Below are 20,137 nucleotides of genomic sequence, written 5' to 3' on the forward strand. Positions count from 1 at the left end.
CTCAGAGGTCAGTAAACATCACAGGCTTTATTGCTAGATCCCAAAAGAGCAGGAGAGGCAAACCACCCTTCACTTGACAACAGACAGCAGCAGCCAAGATGGTCTTCAGACCCTGCATATTTAAATCCCATGGAGAATCTGAGACACTAACTTTTTGCCTCTCCACCCTTATCCCACCAAAATGAAGGGCATGGATAATAGAAATAGGTAACTCAGGTACATGCAAATGATGCCTTTCCAGTGGAGTAAGAGACTGTATTTTAATTTGAAATTAACCTGGAACTCTGTGGTGCTATAGAACACCGAATACTTGTAATGTAACCTACCTCAGTCCTTTGCCTTCCGATCACTGATTCTAGAACACCCAATGGCCTTTCAGCCCTAAGACATTCCCTAAGACATTTTATGTGACTCCTCTTGTAGTGATCTGAGAAAAGGACATGGCATTAACCAACGTCAAAAGCTAAAGTTTCTGAAGAGGGGTATGCAGTTACCTTTTGACTTTAAAGATTCTCTGCCCCCATCTCCTCCCACTCTAAACCTTTAGAAAACTAATATTCAAGTGTTACTAGCGAAACAGTCTCTCTGATCACGTGTCTGCATTATATGAATGCACCATATTCTCTTTTTTTTAATTATTATTTTCTCATCTGTCTCAAGATTTTTTTAAAAAGTCATTTGGCAACTGCACACTAGCTATGTTGCAGAAAAAACTGCAAGTCTGCATTAAAAAATAAAAATAAGGACTGCACACCCTAACTTGGATCAGCAAGATTTGTCTGGATGTGCCAGGAGAAAAATTTTTTTTGATGTTCTGTGATTTTGCAGCCATTTAAATTTTATTAGCAATTACCAAGCGTGTTACCACTGACTATATTTTGCAGTTACAGCCAAGTCCTGGCAATGAGAGCATGCCAGAATGACAGGGGCCCAGGCAACCTGACCACACTCATTCCAGAAACACAGAAACATGACCCCTGCCCCCCAGCTCAGAGCTATTTCATTAAGATTCTCCCTTTGCAGGCAGAGAAAAGGCAGCACACACTGCTGATGATAATGAAGCTCTCTGGAAGTGGGGAAGAAGACTGGCGAGATGGCATGAAGCTGATATTTGTGCAAAAGAATTGGTTTAAAAGATGACTTTAAGACGACTCCATGCCACTCACTTCTCAGCTGGTGACAATATTGGCATTTCAATTGGTAGTTTCCAAGAAAGCAGTGGCAGGTCTCAAACAACAGCTGCTATCACCTAGGGAGGACCAAGGGAGCTGGAAGAGGCCTGGTGGGATTCTTGCAGATGCCGTCCAAGTTTCCCTGTCACCAGAATAGGATCAGAATGGTAACAGGAGGGATATGTGATGGGAGATTTAACTAAATAATGAAACAAACTTTCTAAGAACTGGGGGATTTAGTCACTTCATAAAATGAAACAGTCACTCTTCTCCTGGGAGTTACTTAATTGGATAAGTTCTCAGTTTTTCTCTAGGCTCCAGGAAGCCTTATCTCAATAGATTTGACTCAACTTCTTCCCAACCAGAGTCTTGGGTCTTCCGTCCCAGCTTCAAGGGAGGGAGCCCCGGGACCTCAGGTAGATAGTCTGATTCTTCTCACCTCCTGGGCAGTGGTTGGAGGTGTCAATGGGAACTCGACAGCATTGTAGTTGTAGTGGGGCTCCCCATCTTAGGCTGTTCCCCAGCCCACTCCTCAGAACCAGACTATGACAAGCTCTCCAGGTTCCATCTCCTGAAAATGGTTCAGGGAAGGGAAGGGGCTAAGTTTGACTTATGTGCTGTCAACCTGAACATCCACAGTATTTCTGAAACAGAATTGTCACCTATTAGAAAGGAGAACCTATGGAGCATCACCCAGCTCATCTTTGACACCTGAAGGAGCCTGGATCAAAAACTCTCTGGCAACCCTGGAGGCTCTCCCTTTCAGGGCACAATGCATCCCCAAGGAAGGCAGAAGATGGAAAGCATACCACATTAAGTGCCTGCTATGCAGCAGGCGCCAGCACCTTCATATGTATTCTCACCCTGCCCCTTTTCACATCTGCTCCCATTTCCCAGATGCAGGAACTGAGATTCCAAGAAGAGAAGTGACTAACTAGGGGCACAGCTGGGATCTCCACACTGCCAGGAGTACAGCTGATATTGATGGAGTGCTTCCTCTGTGCCCACTGCTGTTTGAAGGGTTTTCAAGGTTTCAGCTCATGTAATCCTCACAAAAATGCCAGGGGAGTTATGAGGAAACTGAGGCCAAGTACCTTGCCCAGGTCACACAGCTCCCAGATGATGGAGCCAGGATTCAATACTGGCAGTGTTGGCTGCAGAGCCAGGTCCTTCTCACTCTGCACCCTGTCTGCTATCCTCTAAGCACAGCACCCAAAGGAAAACATAACACACACGGTGCATTGATCTGTTTGGAAATATTCAGCACCGTTGGCTGAAACATCATATGCTAGCAATCAGAGAAAATTAGTGCATTTCATTGAATCCAAGATGCCACTGAGTGCAAAGCATGCCACTATTTTATGCACAACTAAGAAAGGAACAACTCTGCCAACTAAATTAGACACTGTTTTCTTAGTCCATTGAAAAATGTGGGGGAAAAAAAATGTGTGTCTCGGAATTTTAAAAACACTGGAGGCCTTAGAATGATCAAGACGGGGAAATACATGATAGATGCAGAATGGACATGGTTCTCTATGAGTGCAAAAAGTAACCTAATACCTGATTTCTCAAGAAAACCTGATAATCCTAATTTTTATGTGCAAGCTCTTGCTTTATAAACACTGGCAACTAATTCTTGTTTTTCGTGTCCTTGTGCAGGACAAACAAAACCTGACTGCAGTCCAAACTGGCTGGGACCCCCAGTTGGAACCCTCCCAGATTCCAAGCGGGGCTGGACAGCGGAGAGCTGGTGACACTGTGCTTAGTCCACAGCAGCCCCCTCCAGCCCCAGAGCTACTAAAAGCACAGAACTTTCACAGACTGACACTAGCATTTAGAGTATCTTCACATTAGGGAAGTGGCCAAAGGAAGGCATCAGATTACAGAAGAAAAAAGAGTACATCCAGCTGACTTTTAAAATATATGTATTTATTTATTTTCTCATTTGAATCAACCTTCTTAGGCATTCAAATCATCCCTGTTTTGTTGACACACTAGGTTCTGTTCCATAACCACCATGCTACAAAGGCAGAGGTAAAACAATTAATAGCGATATTCCCCAAGTGAATGCAGTGAGCTTTCACACAGCATGGGGACCACCAGGCAGCTGAGTTTGCAAAGGCCTCCTCCGGTGGTAGCTGCTGGTCACTTGGAGCTTCACCTCCTCAATATTTACCCAGTGTAGCAGGTTGAACAGTGCCCTGGGACCTGTGAATGTGACCTTATATTTGGAAATTGGGTCTTTGCTGATATAATGAAGTTAAGATAAAGTCATACTAGATTAGGGTGGGTCTTAAACCAATGATCAGTGTCCTTAAAAAAGAAATTTGGACAAAAAAGCAAAGAGACACAGGGACAGAACCATGGGATGACAGAGGCAGAGACGGGAGTGATGCATCTATAAGCCAAAGAACACAATGATGGACAGTGTATTAGTCTGTTCTTATGCTACTAATAAAGACGTACCTGAAACTAGGTAATTCATAAAGAAAAAGAGGTTTAATGGACTCACAGTTCCGCATGGCTGGGGAGGCCTCACAATCATGGCAGAAGGCAAAGAAGGAGCAAAGCCACGTTTTACATGGCGGCATGCAACAGAGCTTGTGCAGGGGAACCCCATTTATAAAACCATCAGATCAGACTGGATAAAGAAAATGTGGCACATATACACCATGGAATACTATGCAGCCATAAAGAAGAATGAGTTCACGTCCTTTGCAGGGACATGGATGAAGCTGGAAGCCATCATTCTCAGCAAACACACACAAGAACAGAAAATCAAACACTGCATGTTCTCACTCATAAGTGGGAGTTGAACAATGGGTACACATGGACACAGGGAGGGGTACCTCACACACTGGGGCCTGTTGGGGGTGGGGGGCGAGGGGAGGGAGAGCATCAGGACAAATACCTAATGCATGCGGGACTTAAAACCTAGATGACGGGTTGATGGGTGCAGGAAACCACCATGGCACATGTATACCTATGTAACAAACTTGCACCTTCTGCACATGTATCCCAGAACTTAAAATTTAAAAAGAACTTACCATGTAACCAAAAACCACCTGTTCCTCAAAAGCTACTGAAATAAATTTTTTTTTAATGAAACAAACAAACAAAAAACCCATCAGATCTCATGAGACTTATTCACTCTCACGAGAACAGTACAGGAAAAACCCACCCCCATGATTCAATTACCTCCCACCAGGTCCCGCCCATGACCACGCGGGGATTATTACAATTCAAGGTGAGACTTGGGTGGGGACACAGAGCCAAACCATATCAGAAAGCAAATCAGTAGAAGTGAGGACAAGGCAAGGAAGGATCCTCCCCTAGAACCTTCAGAGAAACCATGGCCGGGTCGACAGCTTGCTTTAGACACCTAGCCTCTAGAACTGTGAAAGAATAAGTATCTGTTGTTCTAAGCCACCCAGTTTGTGGTATTCTGTTACAGCAGCCCTAGGAACCTAATAAAACTGGAAAGATTTGGAGCACTTTGTACTTCTCCACTTAGTGTAAAATTACCAACATCTTCAAAAATCTACCAGGGGCCTTTAAGAAAAGTTTGCGTACAGTCAAATGCATGTTAAGTGTAGCCTGACAACCTGGAGAAGTCCGTATGCAGGTGGGTGCCTATCAGATGCCCACCTGAAACTTCATGCTGTGATTCCAACATCTGAACTGAAAGTCCGTCCTCACCACAGGCCACGAGGCACAAAGAGCACATCTAGAGTGGCAAGAAGGAATCAGGAAGACAGTAATTTTTGCAAGTTCTAGGCCTACAATGCTGAAGGCCACAGGCAGTGGTGCTCACTTCAAGCCAGTGTGGTGAAGGTGGAAGAGACTACATACTCATGGAGGCTGAGACGCCTGAGCACTGAAGCAAAATATCGTCATTAAAATCCACTTAGGTGTTTAATTGTGCAGGGCTCCAGCAGGGCTGAGAACAGCCTAAGGCAGCCACTCTGGGGGTGGGTGCCTAGAGCAGGTCCATTAAGACACAGGTCCCCATCTGAATGCAGAGGAGGTACCTCCAAGCTTCCTTCCCTGCAACCTCAAGAGCCTGGCTCACCTCAGCCCCTCAAATGTTTGTTTCCTTCCCTTTTGTACCAGTTTGGGTGTCTGGCTGGCTCCCTGGAGCTCTAAGCTAAAAGCAATTTCATGCAAGCTCATGAATGTGTGTTCAAGACTGGACAGTGAAAAGCAGATATTGACCTAGCAGATGAAGGTGTTTCCATGGCACAGGCTCTCGAACTAAGAGCAAGAAAAGACCGGGTGTGGGAAGGGGAAGTGGAGGAGGGAGGTGTTGGGAACAGGGGAGTAATAACTCCCAGCATTGCGCTGGCCAGGAAATGTCACCAGCATACATGTGTTTGAGGGAACAGGGTCAGCTAGCATTCACTGAATGCTTAACTCACACCAGGCACCAGCTACAAGCCTCACATTAGCTCATGTCAGACTCACAGAGCTGATCTTCACCTTGTCTGCACCAGGAAACAATACCTATTGTTTAAATCCACTCCTTTCTAACTGGCTTAGGGCCCGGACACAGCGCTTACTAGATGTTTGAAATATCACCCCCGAAATATCACACCTCTGGGATAGGCACTGCTATTACCTCCATTTTACAGATGAGAAAACAGGTGCATGGTAAGCCCCAGGGCTGCACACGTCATAAATGGAAGCTGTGGGGAGAACTCAGTACTGTCTGGGCCCAAAGCCCCTGTTCTTAACCATAGGATTTATGGTTTTGAATTTAAGACTAAAGAAATTCAGTGAAGTGAGGATCACGCCAGGAATTAGTTGAGACATTGAAAAACCAAATACAAACAGAATGACTCAATGAGAAAAGAGGCAACGCTAATATACATAGGTCTTGGATTTCCTCCATACCATAAGCGCTGTGAAAGAGCATGTCTTTTCATTCTGAAGTGTTTGATGGACAGATCTTTAAACCACGATGATATTCTCTAGACCCTTTGGAGTGCCAGTTATGTTTTCTGAGGCTCAGCTCCTTCAGAAGGCCTTTGGAATTCAGCCCTTAGCTAGCAGTGGCTTGCCAAGAACCAAGATGCGGAAAAAAAAAACAGACACCTCACTCATATGAGAAAGCAGTGGGCCTCCAGAAGAAACAGAGGGCGTGACTCTTCCCGAGAGGCTGGGCAGTAGGGGGGTTAAGAAAAGGTCCACGTGGACTGGGCCGAGGCTAGCTTCTGGCGATGGTGGTCACTCCTTGGCTTGCGGGTACCTCCCTCCAGTCTCTGCCTCTGTTGTCACATGGTCTTCTTCCCTCATATCTTCACATTATCTTCTTTTTTTTTTTTTTTTTTGAGGCGGAGTCTCGCTCTGTTGCCCAGGCTGGAGTGCAGTGGCCGGATCTCAGCTCACTGCAAGCTCCGCCTCCCGAGTTCACGCCATTCTCCTGCCTCAGCCTCCCGAGTAGCTGGGACTACAGGCGCCCGCCATCTCGCCCGGCTAGTTTTTTGTATTTTTTAGTAGAGACGGGGTTTCACCCGTGTTAGCCAGGATGGTCTCGATCTCCTGACCTCGCGATCCACCCGTCTCGGCCTCCCAAAGAGATTATCTTCTTATAATGACAACATTCACACTGGATTAAGGGCCCACCCTACTCCAGTACAACCTCATCTTAACTAATTACATCCACAAGGACCCCCATTTCCAAATAAGGTCACATTCTAAGATACAGGGGTTCAGATTTCAACATATCCTATATCCTTTTGGAAGACACAATTTGACCCATAACAGTGAGATTCTTACTTGCAAATTGTTAAAGGAAAAAATGAAAGCAGGATGTCTGCAGATATCAGTCTGTTAGATAGCTGCAGGAAGCTATCATTCACTATATAATAATTTTGGGGGCTTGTTTTGAGATAAGGTCTCACTCTGTCACTCAAGCTGCAGTGCAGTGGCACAATCTCAGCTCACTGCAACCTCCACCTCCCTGGTTCAAGTAAATCTTGTGCCTCAGTCTCCCGAGTAGCTGAGATTACAGGTTCCCGCCACCACATCTGGCTAATTTTTGTATTTTTAGTAGAGTCAGGATTTCACCATGTTGCCCAGGCTGATCTCAAATTCCTGGGCTCAAGGGATCTGCCCGTCTCAGCCTCCCAAAGTGCTGGGATTACAGGCATAAGCTACCAAGCCCGGCCTATAATAATTTATTTTTTAAAACAAAGGAGATAGGTTGATAGTCGTATTAGTTTGCTAGGGCTGCCATAACCAAGTACCACAAATTGGACGGCTTCAACCACAGAATTTATTGTCTCACAGTTCTGATGACCAGGAGTCTGAAATCAAGGTGTTAGCAGGCTTGACTCCCTCTGGGGGCTGTGAGGGAAGGATCTGTTTCAGGCCCTCTCCTTGGATTGTAGATAGTTGTCTTCTTGCTACAAGTCTTCACATCGTCTCCCCTCTGTACATATTTCTGTGTCCAAATTTCCCCTTTTTATAAGGACACCAGTCATATTGGATTAGGACCCACCTAATGACTTCATTTTTACTTGGTTATCTTTATAAAACCCCATCTTTAAATAAAGTCACATTCTGAAATACTAGGGGTTAGGACTTCAACACAGGAAAATTGTGGGGGAAGGGTGGGCTACAATTCAACCCAAAATGATAGTGCTGTGCCAGTTCTGTTTTCTACACAGTGATGGGGAGACCTGAGCCCACTGCAGCTGCACACAGTGACTGACAAGCTGCCTCCCTAAGCCACAGCCCATCAGCCAACACATCCCCTTCTTTGAGAAACGACAGAACAGTCCAAGAGAAGAAGCCGCAAGCTCTATCCATCCTATGAAAGCTTCCTAGGCCGGGCGTGGTGGCTCACGCCTGTAATCCCAGCACTTTGGGAGGCCAAGGTGGGCAGATCACCAGGTCAGGAGTTCGAGACCATCCTGGCTAACACAGTGAAACCCTGTCTCTACTAAAAAAAATACAAAAAACAATTAGCTAGGCGTGGTGGCGGGCGCCTGTAGTCCCAGCTACTCGCGAGGCTGAGACAGGAGAATGGCGTGAACCCGGGAGGCGGAGCTTGCAGTGAGCCTAGATCGCGCCACTGCACACCAGCCTGGGCGACACAGTGAGACTCCGTCTCAAAAAAAGAAAAAAAGAAAGCTTCCTGATTTCCAGAGGCATTTTGTGTGTGGAGCCGGTATTAGGTGCCCTAGAGAAACAGCTGAATTCCTGGTAAAGCTTAGTAAAGGTAAAGGATAACTCAGAATCTGGCTTTTTCCCACATCTCTACTTGCCCTGTAGTGTGAGGTTAAAAGAAAATATAGGTGGCACCACCTAGAGGCAGAAGGCTTGGAAGATGCTAAAAAGGAAAGAGGAAGAGTATGGAGCCTGAACAATCTCAACCCCAGCTTTCTTGCTCTTTTATATTTCTTGGGGATCATTTGCCCAAACTTGCCCTCTCAACCCTATCTCATGGATTTATGCCTTCGCACCAGAGCAATAATAACACATGTTCAAGAAATGGTCAGGAACAGTAAAAGCAAGTAAAATTCAAATCACATTTTTGCACCTACTTTCCTATAGCTGGATTTGGAGATTCGTTAATATTTTATCATTTGACAAAGTCCTCAAATGTATCCCTCCTCCACACCTCCCCCCAACCAAACACACCCACCAAACATAAATGGCCAGGTCTGTAAATGCAAAGCCAAAGACATCAATCGGTATAACTTTCCAAAGGAGAAAATGAACCACCTTGGGAAGAGGACCCCAAACATTCAGGATCCCCCCAACCACTTGGTTAGAACACAGACAGATGGCAGCTAACATCGACACAGAACTGGAAAAAGATCTTAAGGCTCTTGACTCCCAGTCCCCTGTGGGTTCTGGAAATTTGGATTGCTGCTTTATTACAGAAGGCAACACCAATCAAAGGACAGTCTCTTCAAGGAAAACATTTCAGAAACTCCCGGGACTAACAGTCATGTAAATATTCATTTCCATAAGAAACCATTATCGATGTTTTTAGAATCTTTTTATAAAGCAGGTTCGACAGGATAATATGTCATGATAGCAGTAAGATTCCATTTCAGCAGGGTAACAGATAACTGGAGAAAAAGATTGAAAGCCCCCACTGGGGGTCTCTGACAGAAGAAGGTTATGGAGACTTATTTTCTGGGCCAACAGGCAAGCTCCACGGACTCGCTCTACTGCTCAATTTCCTCATCTGGAGATGACACCAGCCCTTTACTAATAAGGCTTCTGCAATGATCAAACGAATCAATAGAATGTAAAATGCCTGGGATAGTGTGGCCTAGAGGAAGCTCTAATAAGCTCTCCTCATAATCAGGACTTTCATGGTGCTTCCTCGTTTTTCTAAAACATTATCTTTATTCCTTTTATTTTAAAGCTATTTGGATAAAACTATCTCTGAGGGTATTCCACTAACTAAGAACAGAAATACACTCAAAGTGTCCCCAAATGAGCCTCTTCTATAGATTCAAGAGACAGAAAATCTAATGTCTTAACTCAGCTGGAAATTAATTTTAGTCCATCAATAGGTATCTCACAAAGAAATAAAACTAGTAAGTAGAGGTAAGGGAAAACAATCTCGCTAGATAATGTTTTTTAATTACAAAAAAAAGTAACCGTTTTCAATTATTAAATTAACCAGAAAAATATTTTTTAAAGATGTTACCCAGGGCTGCCACGACTAAAACAAAGTCATAGTTTTCACACGTTGCCAGCAAACTAGTGCAAAACTTTAGCAAAACAAGTGGGCAGTCAGTCTCAAGAGCCAAGAAAAGGTGCCTTCCCTCTCACCCAGTAATTTTAATTCTGAGAATTGAGCCTAAGCAAATTTCTCAAAACAGAGGGAAAGTCATGTCCACCCTCCTGTTCACAAGTGAGCACCGTTTCCCATAGTGGAAAACTGGAAAGAAGAGAAATGCCAAATTATGTGTAAATAAACCATATTATAGCAAGTTAATGGCACTAAAAATGACAAAGAGGAAAATGGGGGAAGATACAGAAAAAATGTTAACAGGTTGAAATTGAAATGTTACATGAAAAAATGTCAAAATATAAAACTGTACACCCCTGGCGATTACACTGGGGAAAAGCCTGAATGAGAACTTCCAGAATGCCAACAGTGGATCTGAGTACATACGCTTTTCCTCCTTCTCTGCCCTCAGTTTTTACAATATGTGGTCTTATTACCTTCACAATAAAAATGAAAAAAAAAATTATTCCTGTCTGGTAAAAATCCTTCCTGTGCTGTGGATGCAGAAGAGCTGCTCACTGCCTCATATCCCACCATGACACACCTCTGCAGGCTCTTTCTTGCCCTTTGGAAAGGGCAAGAAATTCTCTCTTTTTTAAGAAGCGTATTATCTTCCCAATGCCAAAGCTCCACAGGGCACTTGAAGTAATCACCTCTCTGAGGCGAGAACACTGCCACCTTCACTCACCTCCCCTTCAGTACCCAGTTGTTCCAAAGAATCAGAGAAAGGGCTTCGTAGCTCATGAGCAAGACACGGAACCAGTCTCCCTCCCTCCGGGAAGGCGGCAGGAATTCCACATCAGCCGTTCCAATCATCCTTGAAAAGGTGGCCAAGTTGGTCACCCTGGAGACCTCAGCCCTGTCCACCCTGGCTCTGGCTGAAACCATTGTATATTTCTGTGATCCGGTTAAGCATAGGTTCCTTAAATGATCCTAAACATTTTGATCAGCAGAAGTAAAAGTGCGGAAGAGAGTGAAACAGAAGAGACTGAAACGCAGGGGGATGGTTAACTTACAGTGTGTCTACCTGACAGAGCATTAGGCAGCCTCCCAAAACAACTGTGAATCCTCAATATAGAATGTGGCCAAGGGCCTCTAATGTTAAGTAGAAAAAAGCAGGCAATTGAACCGTATTTCCCCACGACAACAACCAAATAAAATAGTTGGTACAGATTTAACCAATACCAGTTAATGTTTACAAGCCACTTACTGTATACAGGCACTGCACTGCGTGCTTCATACAGGTTAAAACTTCACAACAGTGTTAAGTATCAGAAGACTTTATTACCCTTGTTTTGGAGAGGAGGAAAGTGAGGCACCAGGAGGTTAAAGAATTCTCTTTAATTCTCCCAAAGGCTAAAGTTTAGAACATTCTGGTAAGTTTCCCACGATCACACAGCCCCCTAAGGGGAAGAAGGGCTCAGATTTTGACACAAATAGGCCTTCTCAAGGGCTCACACCCTCAAGTCCTAAGCTGGAAGGGAATATATAAGAAATTTTAAATGAAAGTAGAATTTGTTTTAGAGAAGGGACTTTTTCTCCTTCCCTCTACTATCTAAACTTTCTAATGTTCTGCTTTCACAATTTAAAGACAAAAAGAGAAGGGCTACAGACAGAGGTTAATATATGTTTGGGGCGCATGGTTTTTTAATTATGTTTTGCTCAAAAGACTACATAAATGCCCCTCAAATCTCCACCACACTTGGGTGCTAAAGGTAGGAAGTCAGGAGAAAAAACTAATGGAGAACAGCCAAGAATGAGCCTGTTCCAAACCAAACCAAGCAGCTCCAGGCAGCTGCCAGCAACACCTTTTTTAAAAAATATTTGCTCTCCATCATGTCTTGCCATTTGAGCATGAATTCTAAAATCATGAGATTTTGTGACAGGACACAGAAAGTCAGAGATTGCACTAGTATCACACAGCTGCTACTGACAAAGCTGGGAACACAATTTAGGAATTAACTCCTTAATGTTGCGTTCTTTCAGAAACATCATGTCCCAAATATTCCCAGGTCAGCTAACAACAATCCGCATGTGCCAAAGGTCAAATATACACCATATCTCAAAAATGGTAACTTGGCACACTTGTATAGTGTTTAATAAATCCTTAAAACCAGACAGATGACAGAGCTCACACATACTATGTCATTTGCTCAGATTACTAATGTTACAGGTCTAGTAATTCTGAGGCCATGTTAGAAACAGAGAAAAGCTAAACTAGACATAATACTTTTACAAAATAATTCTACAGGCCGGGCTTGGTGGCTCACACCTGTAACCTGTAATCCCAGCACGTTGGGAGGTGGAGGTAGGTGGATTGCTTGAGCTCAGGAGTTCAAGAGCAACCCGGGCAACATGGTGAAACCCTGTCTCTACAAAAAATAAAAATACATTAGCCAGGCGTGATGGCGCACTCCTGTGCTCCCAGCTACTGGGGGGGCAAAGTGGGAGAAACACTTGAGCCCAGGAGGTGGAGGCTGCAGTGAGCTATGATCATGCCATTGTATTTCAGCCTGGGCTGGAAGACAACAAACAAACAGTTCTGCAAAAATAAAAATTCACATGTATCGTCATCAATTCAGAAAGGTCACATGCAACAAGCAGTATGAAGTATTCTCCCCAAAGAACACACCTCAATTTTCCCATCCCAGAAACTTCTCTGAAGGGCAGGAGCAGGCACTGGGGATACGGGACCCCTTGGATGGGCGAAGGGCCAGTTTCAGAGAGGGCAGCTTGCTCCAGAGGTATGTGAACTCCAAAGCCAGTGCCCCTTTCCGTGCGTCAACAGACGGGGGCCCCAAATTCCAGTCAGAGATATGTTAAAAATTCAAATGATTGGCTGGGCATGGTGGCTCATGCCTGTAATCCCAGCACTTTGGGAGGCTGAGGTGGGCGGATCATGAGGTCAGGAGTTTGAGACCAGCCTGGCCAACATGGTAAAACCCCGTCCCTATTTAAAAATACAAAAATTAGTCGGGCGCAGTGGTGGGCACCTATAATTCCAGCTACTCAGAAGGCTGAGGCAGGAGAATTGCTTGAACCCGGGAGGTGGGGGTTGCAGTGAGCCAAGATCGCACCACTGCACTCCAGCCCCGGGTGACACAGCAAGACTCCATTTCGGGGAGAAAAAAAAAAAAGAAGTTCAAATGATTAACCTGTCCTCAGCTGTTTCCTCAGCTGGCTTCCAGGGAGACAGCAGGCTCAGAGCCAGGACACACAGTTCTCCTGTCAGACAGGCCACGTGGCCTGGTGCCCAAAGCACACGAAAGAGCCAGGAACCATCATCTAGTCATGTGGTCTCAAGGCAATCCCCTGTGAGACAACACTGTGCCCACCACTTGTCAGTCATGTTTCCTACCTACCAGGGCACCTGGGAGGACAACCACACAGGGCACATGGCCAAGCTCACTATGCAGAGACAAACTGAAGAGGAAGAGAAATACACCTCTGTAGGGCAGGGAGCAGGATCATGTGACACCACAGACCCTCGCAACTCACATCCCCGGTGCCTCTTTTCTCGTGGATGATCATCAACCCAACTCTCACACGTTTCGGCGGCACAAAACAGGCAAAGGGCTGAAAAGGAGGTGGGGTGGGGAGGATCACAAAACCATCTGATCCTGGTGGTGCCCATTAGGAGATGATGTCCCAGCAAAGGCTCAAGCCATATCTACTGGCAGAGAAACGGGGATAGGAAAGCACGTTACTATGTATTCAGTGCCAACTCCATGCTGGATACTTGGTGGGATGCTATGCCTCATTTAATCATCAAGAAGATTGTCACCAGCATGGACCCTGGAGTCAGGCACCCCTGGGTTCCCACGTCCAATGTGCCACTCGCTGGTTTTAAGGTGCTGCAGCCATATAACCTCTGGGATGCTCAGTTGGCTCGTATATAAAATGAAGGCAAGGATGGGACTCCAGGGTAGCGATTAGTAGAGCCTGAGGGTAAAACCTTCTGCTCTCTCAAAGCGTTGGCTCCACCTCCACCAAGATCCCTGTGTCTACACAGATCATGTGACACTGAGACGGAGATACAGCAGAGAAGCAGGACTGCTGGCAAGAGGCACAAAACCACCAGCTTGTAGCAAGCAGAGTGTGCAGGGTCTCAGCCAGCTCAGGACCTGCTCCCCTCTGCCCCAGGATGGCTGCCACCCCACCCCAGCAAAGGGCCAGGCCACTCACGGCACTCCTTCTCATCACTCTTGTCGAAGCAGTCAGGCAGCCCGTCACACTGCCAGGCGCCCGGGATGCACCGTCCATTGCTGCACATGAAGTTGCCTGGTATGTTGCACTCGTTGGTAAAGTTGTTCCCGGGGAGCAGCTGGCTCTCTGTCGGAGAGAGGGGACAGGTCAGATGGCACAGCAACGGTAGCGACCTGAGCGCCCCTCAGCTGAAAGGTGTCTGGTTCGGTATAGGTAAGACTTCCGGTAGGTGACTCAACCTCTCTGACCTTCAGTTTCCTCATCTGTGAAATGGACTAACTATCTGCCCCAGTCCACCTCCGGGGATTCTGAGAGGACTAAATGGAGAAATACAGGGAACAAACATACTTAAATATCGAGCACAAATTTGGTGTTCACTGACTTTTTTCTTTCTCCATCAAAGACTGGTTGTAAAATCCAAATGTTCTTTTCTGGCCCATCAGCAGTGATTAAAAATTGAAATTCTAGATAGAAGTGAGCACTGGACTCCCAATGTCTCCAACAGTGGGAACTGCAAGATCTTTCCAGGCCTCAGCCTCTGTAGCCCTTACAATCACAGAATCCTTGAAGCTGGGCCAAGTTGGCAGAAATACTGGGAGATCATTTCACTCTAGGAAACAGGAGTCCAGACCTATAAAACCAACCTGCCCGAGGTCGCACAGGTAGAAAAGGCCGCACTGAATCTTGAACTTGGGATTTGTAACCTCCACGAGGGTCCCAAGGTCACGAAATTGCCTGCCAAGAGTTACTGGAGGCTGAGAACCAAGCTGTAAGTTCAGATTCAACTCCACTGAACATGGTCATAAAGTGCCAAAGTCCCCAACCCAAACAGCCAACTCTCAGGCTGGAAAGCAAATAGAGAAGGCCAGTGCTGTGGCGGTGGAGGTGGGCAGGGTGCTGAGTTCATCTACCAGTGGACCGTGGGGGCAGATTTTCAAGGCAGCCAAGATCTGATCCATCTGACCAGTCTGAGCCATTGTGATCAATGGCTGGGGGACAAGGAGCCATGTGAGTAAAAGAGTTTTGGGGAAAAGCAGGAAAGAAAAAAAAAAAAAAAAGACCAGTCCTTCAGCACACCACAGCTCCAGAGCCTCCTCCTGAGTCATTCCATAAGCATTTACTAGACATTTATGACCAGAACTTGTGCTATGTTCTAAAGATACAGAGATTAAGCCTAGGGCTTATTATACCTTTAGGCTGGAAAGGCACACACAGCAAAATAAGAACAGTGATGTCTAGACCTGCCTGCGGGTAGCAGCAGAAGAGAAGGGTCCATGATTCTCTTTCAAGAACTTTGCCAAGGAGAAGCATCTCTAGATCTCCAGATCCCTAACATCATATCCGCCTACAGGCCACTGTCCTTTATGTGTGCTATTCTTTTTTACCAGGGATGCCCTTCGGCCTGCTGGGTCTCCTAGTAAATCCCTACACACCCTTAAGCAAACAAATATGTCGCCTTTCCTCTGACGTGTTCCCTGGCTTCTCCAAACACAGATGAGCACTAACTCTATAGTCTGGTGATAGTACCACTGGGGTGATACTAAAAATATTTTATAACTAGAACAAGCAGGCAACAACCAATTACAATGGACACCGTCACAGGCAAGCAATACCCCACCGGCCTTGGTGCCATGGAATTTCCCTTGTAGACTATCTGCTGCGTTATACAGAATTAATAATGCACATGCATGTTTCATTACTGAAAATGAGCTTTCATCACTCACTGGAGAGCTCTAGGAGAGAAGCTACAATGAGGGGCTCTACCCTGCCCAACTGCCCACATCAGAACCCTAGAAATCTCCCTTGTCCCCTCCTCAGTCTATCAACTGTGAAATCATGTTCTGATAATGGCCAGTTCCCGAGTCTCCACTGCCACAGCTGCGACTCCAGCTGAAGCAGCCACCCTCTCTTACGGGGACTGCTACACAGCACAACTTCCCAACTTGGCCTTCCTGCCTCCCATCTTGCCCCCCTCCAACCCACTCTCCTCTCTGTGGCCAGAAGGATCTGTCTAAACACCAAGTCAATCATTTCTTAACTTTAAAAGGTCATTGAATGGCTCCCTGGTGTTCTTAAGATAAAGTCAAAATTCAAAGAACTCAACAAAGATTCCGAGAAAGAGGGTAGCATCTACAGTGGATGTTGATAGACACACAGAGATAAAAACTAAGCACCCCTCAGGTCTAGAGAACAGTGTCAGCAAAGACTCTGTGCAGGAAGATGTGGCCCAGAACATGGAACGACATGGAATTTAAAAATCATGCAGCTCTGATTATTAGGAAATGCAAAGGTAATATGCTACTATTTCTCCTATTCTGCTGCAATTTCTCCTATCCTAGTGCAAAGTCGGCCATCCCTAATTAATCATGATGCTCTGTTCCACCGAGCCCAGAATCCATATGCGACTCCCTCTCAAGAATGGACTCCAGAAAGCCACTAACAACCCCGAGAAGAACATGAAACCAATTCACCATCTCCAGGCAAGGGTGTCAGGGGGACCCTAGAAGGGCAGCCAGGTACTGGATACTAACCAGACAACGAATGCTCAACCCAGAAAATCCACACATTCCGGCTGTTTGCTAACAACTGCTCTGGGCTTCTCCAGCAAGCAGAGAACTCTCCAGGGGCCGGGAATGTAACGGTCATTCTGCTTTGTTTGGAAATACTTACACGTGCATTTGTAGAGGTAGCTCCTCGAAGGCAAGCCCCCCTGGAAATGTCACTGCAACTGTGAAATCATGTTCTGATAAACAGTTTTCTGGAGCAGGAAAATTGGCCAGATTAGATTCCAAAGCACTTCCTCTGAGAGTCAATAAGGCTGGCGGCACCTGGACTTGACAAATGGATGGGTGGATGCAGAGACTAAATACCACGTCTGTTACACACAGGTGGTCCTGCCAGCCACGGGGCTCAAAGTGCTTTCTCAGTAGGACCAGGGATCCTGGGGCCTGGTGAACAATAACACAGAGGCACATTCTTTTTGCTCTTCTGAGCGACTGTATTAGGCATGCAGGTGGTGCACAGCCATGTGCTTTAGGGAAGTGACATCATCAAACTCAAAAGCATGAGGAGGGCCAGTAACGGTAGCTCATACCTGTAATCCCAGCACTTTGGGAGGCTGGGGTGGGTGGATCACTTGAGGTCAGGAGTTTGAGACCAGCCTACCAACATGGTGAAACCCTATCTCTACTAAAAGTACAAAATTAGCCAGGTGTGGATGCACACCTGTAATCCCAGCTACTTGGGAGTCTGAGGCAGAAGAATCGCTTGAACCTGGAAGGTGGAAGTTACAGTGAGCCAAGATCATGCCATTGTACTCCAGCCTAGGCAACAAGAGCAAAACTCTGTCTTTTAAAAAAAAAAAAAAAAAAAAAAAAAAAAGGCATGAGGAGAAACTAAGGCAAAGGCAGGTTAAATCTTATTGATTCCGCCTTCAAAAACCTGCCTCAAACCCATCCAGTTTGCAAATCCATCACTCAGCTGGCACCACCCAATCCAAGTTGCCATTATCTCTTGCCTTTTTCAACCATGGGTTTTCAAAAGGGATCAATTTTGCCCCCCAGGGAACATACGGCACGGCCTGGAGACATTTTGGGTTGTCGTGATGGGGAGACGGGGGTGCTATTGGCATCTAGTGGGCAGAGTCCAGAGATGTTGCTATACCTCCTGTAATGCACAAGACAGCCCCCATAATGAAGAATCATCCAGCTGAAAATGTCAATAGTGCCGAGGTTCACAAACCTTAGTTTATTAATTAAAAAACCTTTGGACTCCCCACTTCTCACTCCCTCCACCAGTTCCTTCTCTTCACACAGAGTGAGATTTTAAAATGCACTACGGGTTCTCTGTGTCCTCAGAATAAATCTAAAACTCTGGCCATAGTTTACAAAGTCCAGCATGGTCCAGTTGCTGCTTGCTTCTAGATACTCATTTCGCACCATCTCCTGCAACACACCTCAGTGAGCCCTGCTGTGAGGCCTCCAGATGTGCTGTTTGCTGAGCCCGGACATTCTTCCACCTACCTTTCATCTGTGTAAGGGCTCAACTGTGTCCCCCCAAAATTTATATGTTGAAGTCCTGAACCTCAGAACCTCCGAATGTGACTGTATTTGGAGATGAGGATCTTTAAAATGATGGCATTAGGGTGGGCCCTAATTCAGTATGACTAATGTCCTTCTGAGAAGAGATCAGGACAGAGACCGTGGAAGAGGGAAGACCATGTGAGGACACAGGGAGAAGACGACCATTCATAAACCAAGGAAGAGGGGCCTCAGAGGAAACTAATCCTGCACCTCCATCTCAGACTTCTTGCCTCCAGCAAGGTGAGAAAACAAACTTCTGTCGTTTCAGCCACCTAGCCTGTGGACTTTGCTATGTTAGGTTGGTGCAAAAGTAGTTGCATAATGCACAAGGAAATTACATCTGCACCAACCTAACAGCAGCCCGAGCAAACTAATACACTGTGAGGCTAACCTCATTCATCCTTCAGACCTCAGCTTAAATTACTTCTTCAGGTCCCTTCATGGACACTCAATCTAAAGCTCGTCTCCCTGTTTTTCATGCTGGTAATGTCCTGTTTTCCTTTATTCCAACTTTTGCTTACTGGTGTGTCTGTACTCTCTCTCCACCTAGACTGAACACTCCATGAAGGCAGAGAGGCACTGTTTTGTTCAACTCTGCACCCTGGGCATCTGACCACTCTGTAGGTCTCCAATGAATACTTGTAACCACTCTAAGAAGAAAGGCAAATGTTCAGTCACTAATTTATTTCCTCCCTTTCCCACATACTCTTCCCTAGAGAGTTCCATCTGCCCCTTGCCTCATCCCCCTAGAATGTGAGTAGAATCTGTACATGCATAGTTAAAACAAGGGACATGGGGGTGTCTGGATTTGTACAAGTAAATTACTACCCAGTCTGCTTTAAAAGAGGTTAGAAATCTTTTCAGGCTGACAGCAGGACTTTCTAGTGGCTGAAATATTTATCCCATCTTAGTGCCTTGGGACACATTTAGAATCCAAAAAAGACAAGCATTAGCACAAAGTTGGCTAGCTGGGGTTTCTCCTCCTCCCTTCTCTTTTTTTCATTAAGCTGAAAAATGAAAAAGAGTTGCCCATTTTCACTGCAGCATATCACTTACTTAAAATAACTACACCATCTGCACCAAGAATGAAAAAAAAAAAAAAAATTCCAAGTCCCGTTCTATTGGACAAAGGCAAACAGCCTGCTGCAGAACCTTCTTCCAAAACTGCTGGCTCCCACAAATTTATATTTGACAAGGGGGCCAAAATTGGTGCAACTACACAAACTCAGACAGCTGCTGCATTCCACCCAAATTACTCTAGAACACGCAGTTAGTGAGGTTGACTTTTCCAGCTGAGAAATGGGAATTCCATCCTACCAGCTGAAGTCCTCCTGGCTCTCTCCTCTCCTTCTGCTGTTCTTCCCACCCTAGGGGGACCCCTTGTGATGATGCAATCTAGAACTGACATCTGCAAACCGTGACAGCCCTGCTTTCCAACTTCTGCCCAGTGGCCTTCATTTTTATCCTCTGCTTCCTGACAATCTGGATCTGAGACAATCTCTGCTCAATGAACGGCAAAAGCAAGACATACACCCATATATATGTACAGACACACGGGCTTAGCATTTGGTTCTGCAAATCTCAAATCTCAAATGGATCTTGTCTAAAACCTCCCCAGAGAATTAATAACCTCTTTCCACTGCCTAATGCCAACATAGTGTTACGAGGCCACTGAACGCCACTGTCTGTTTTCCATGACTGCCTTCTTTAAATGTATACACACACACACACACACACACACTCCATGCACAGGCACAAGGCCAGTGAGTGAGCTGCTCTGCAATGATCTGTTTACAAACATCCCTAGAAAATCCCTCAAGACCTCCTCAACTCTAGGCTGCTCCGCATGGTAGCATCAGTGTAAGAAGGAACCAGAGACATCTGTCCTGTGCATTTCCCATTCGGTTCCCATCAAACTG

The 20,137-nt window shown here is 45.7% G+C and overlaps 1 protein-coding gene across 2 annotated transcripts in view; it reads right to left on the bottom strand.

The window, feature by feature from the left end:
- Positions 1–20,137, bottom strand: part of LDLRAD3 (low density lipoprotein receptor class A domain containing 3) — a 293,775-nt gene that overhangs the window by 187,735 nt on the left and 85,903 nt on the right. For both annotated transcript variants that reach the window (XM_008001903.3, XM_008001892.3), the window contains exon 2: positions 14,116–14,262. In XM_008001903.3, the coding sequence (XP_008000094.1) occupies positions 14,116–14,262 (147 nt within the window). The remainder of the gene's footprint in view (positions 1–14,115; positions 14,263–20,137) is intronic.

Source organism: Chlorocebus sabaeus, chromosome 1 (genome assembly GCF_047675955.1).
Source record: "Chlorocebus sabaeus isolate Y175 chromosome 1, mChlSab1.0.hap1, whole genome shotgun sequence".
Taxonomy (NCBI): Eukaryota; Metazoa; Chordata; class Mammalia; order Primates; family Cercopithecidae; genus Chlorocebus; species Chlorocebus sabaeus.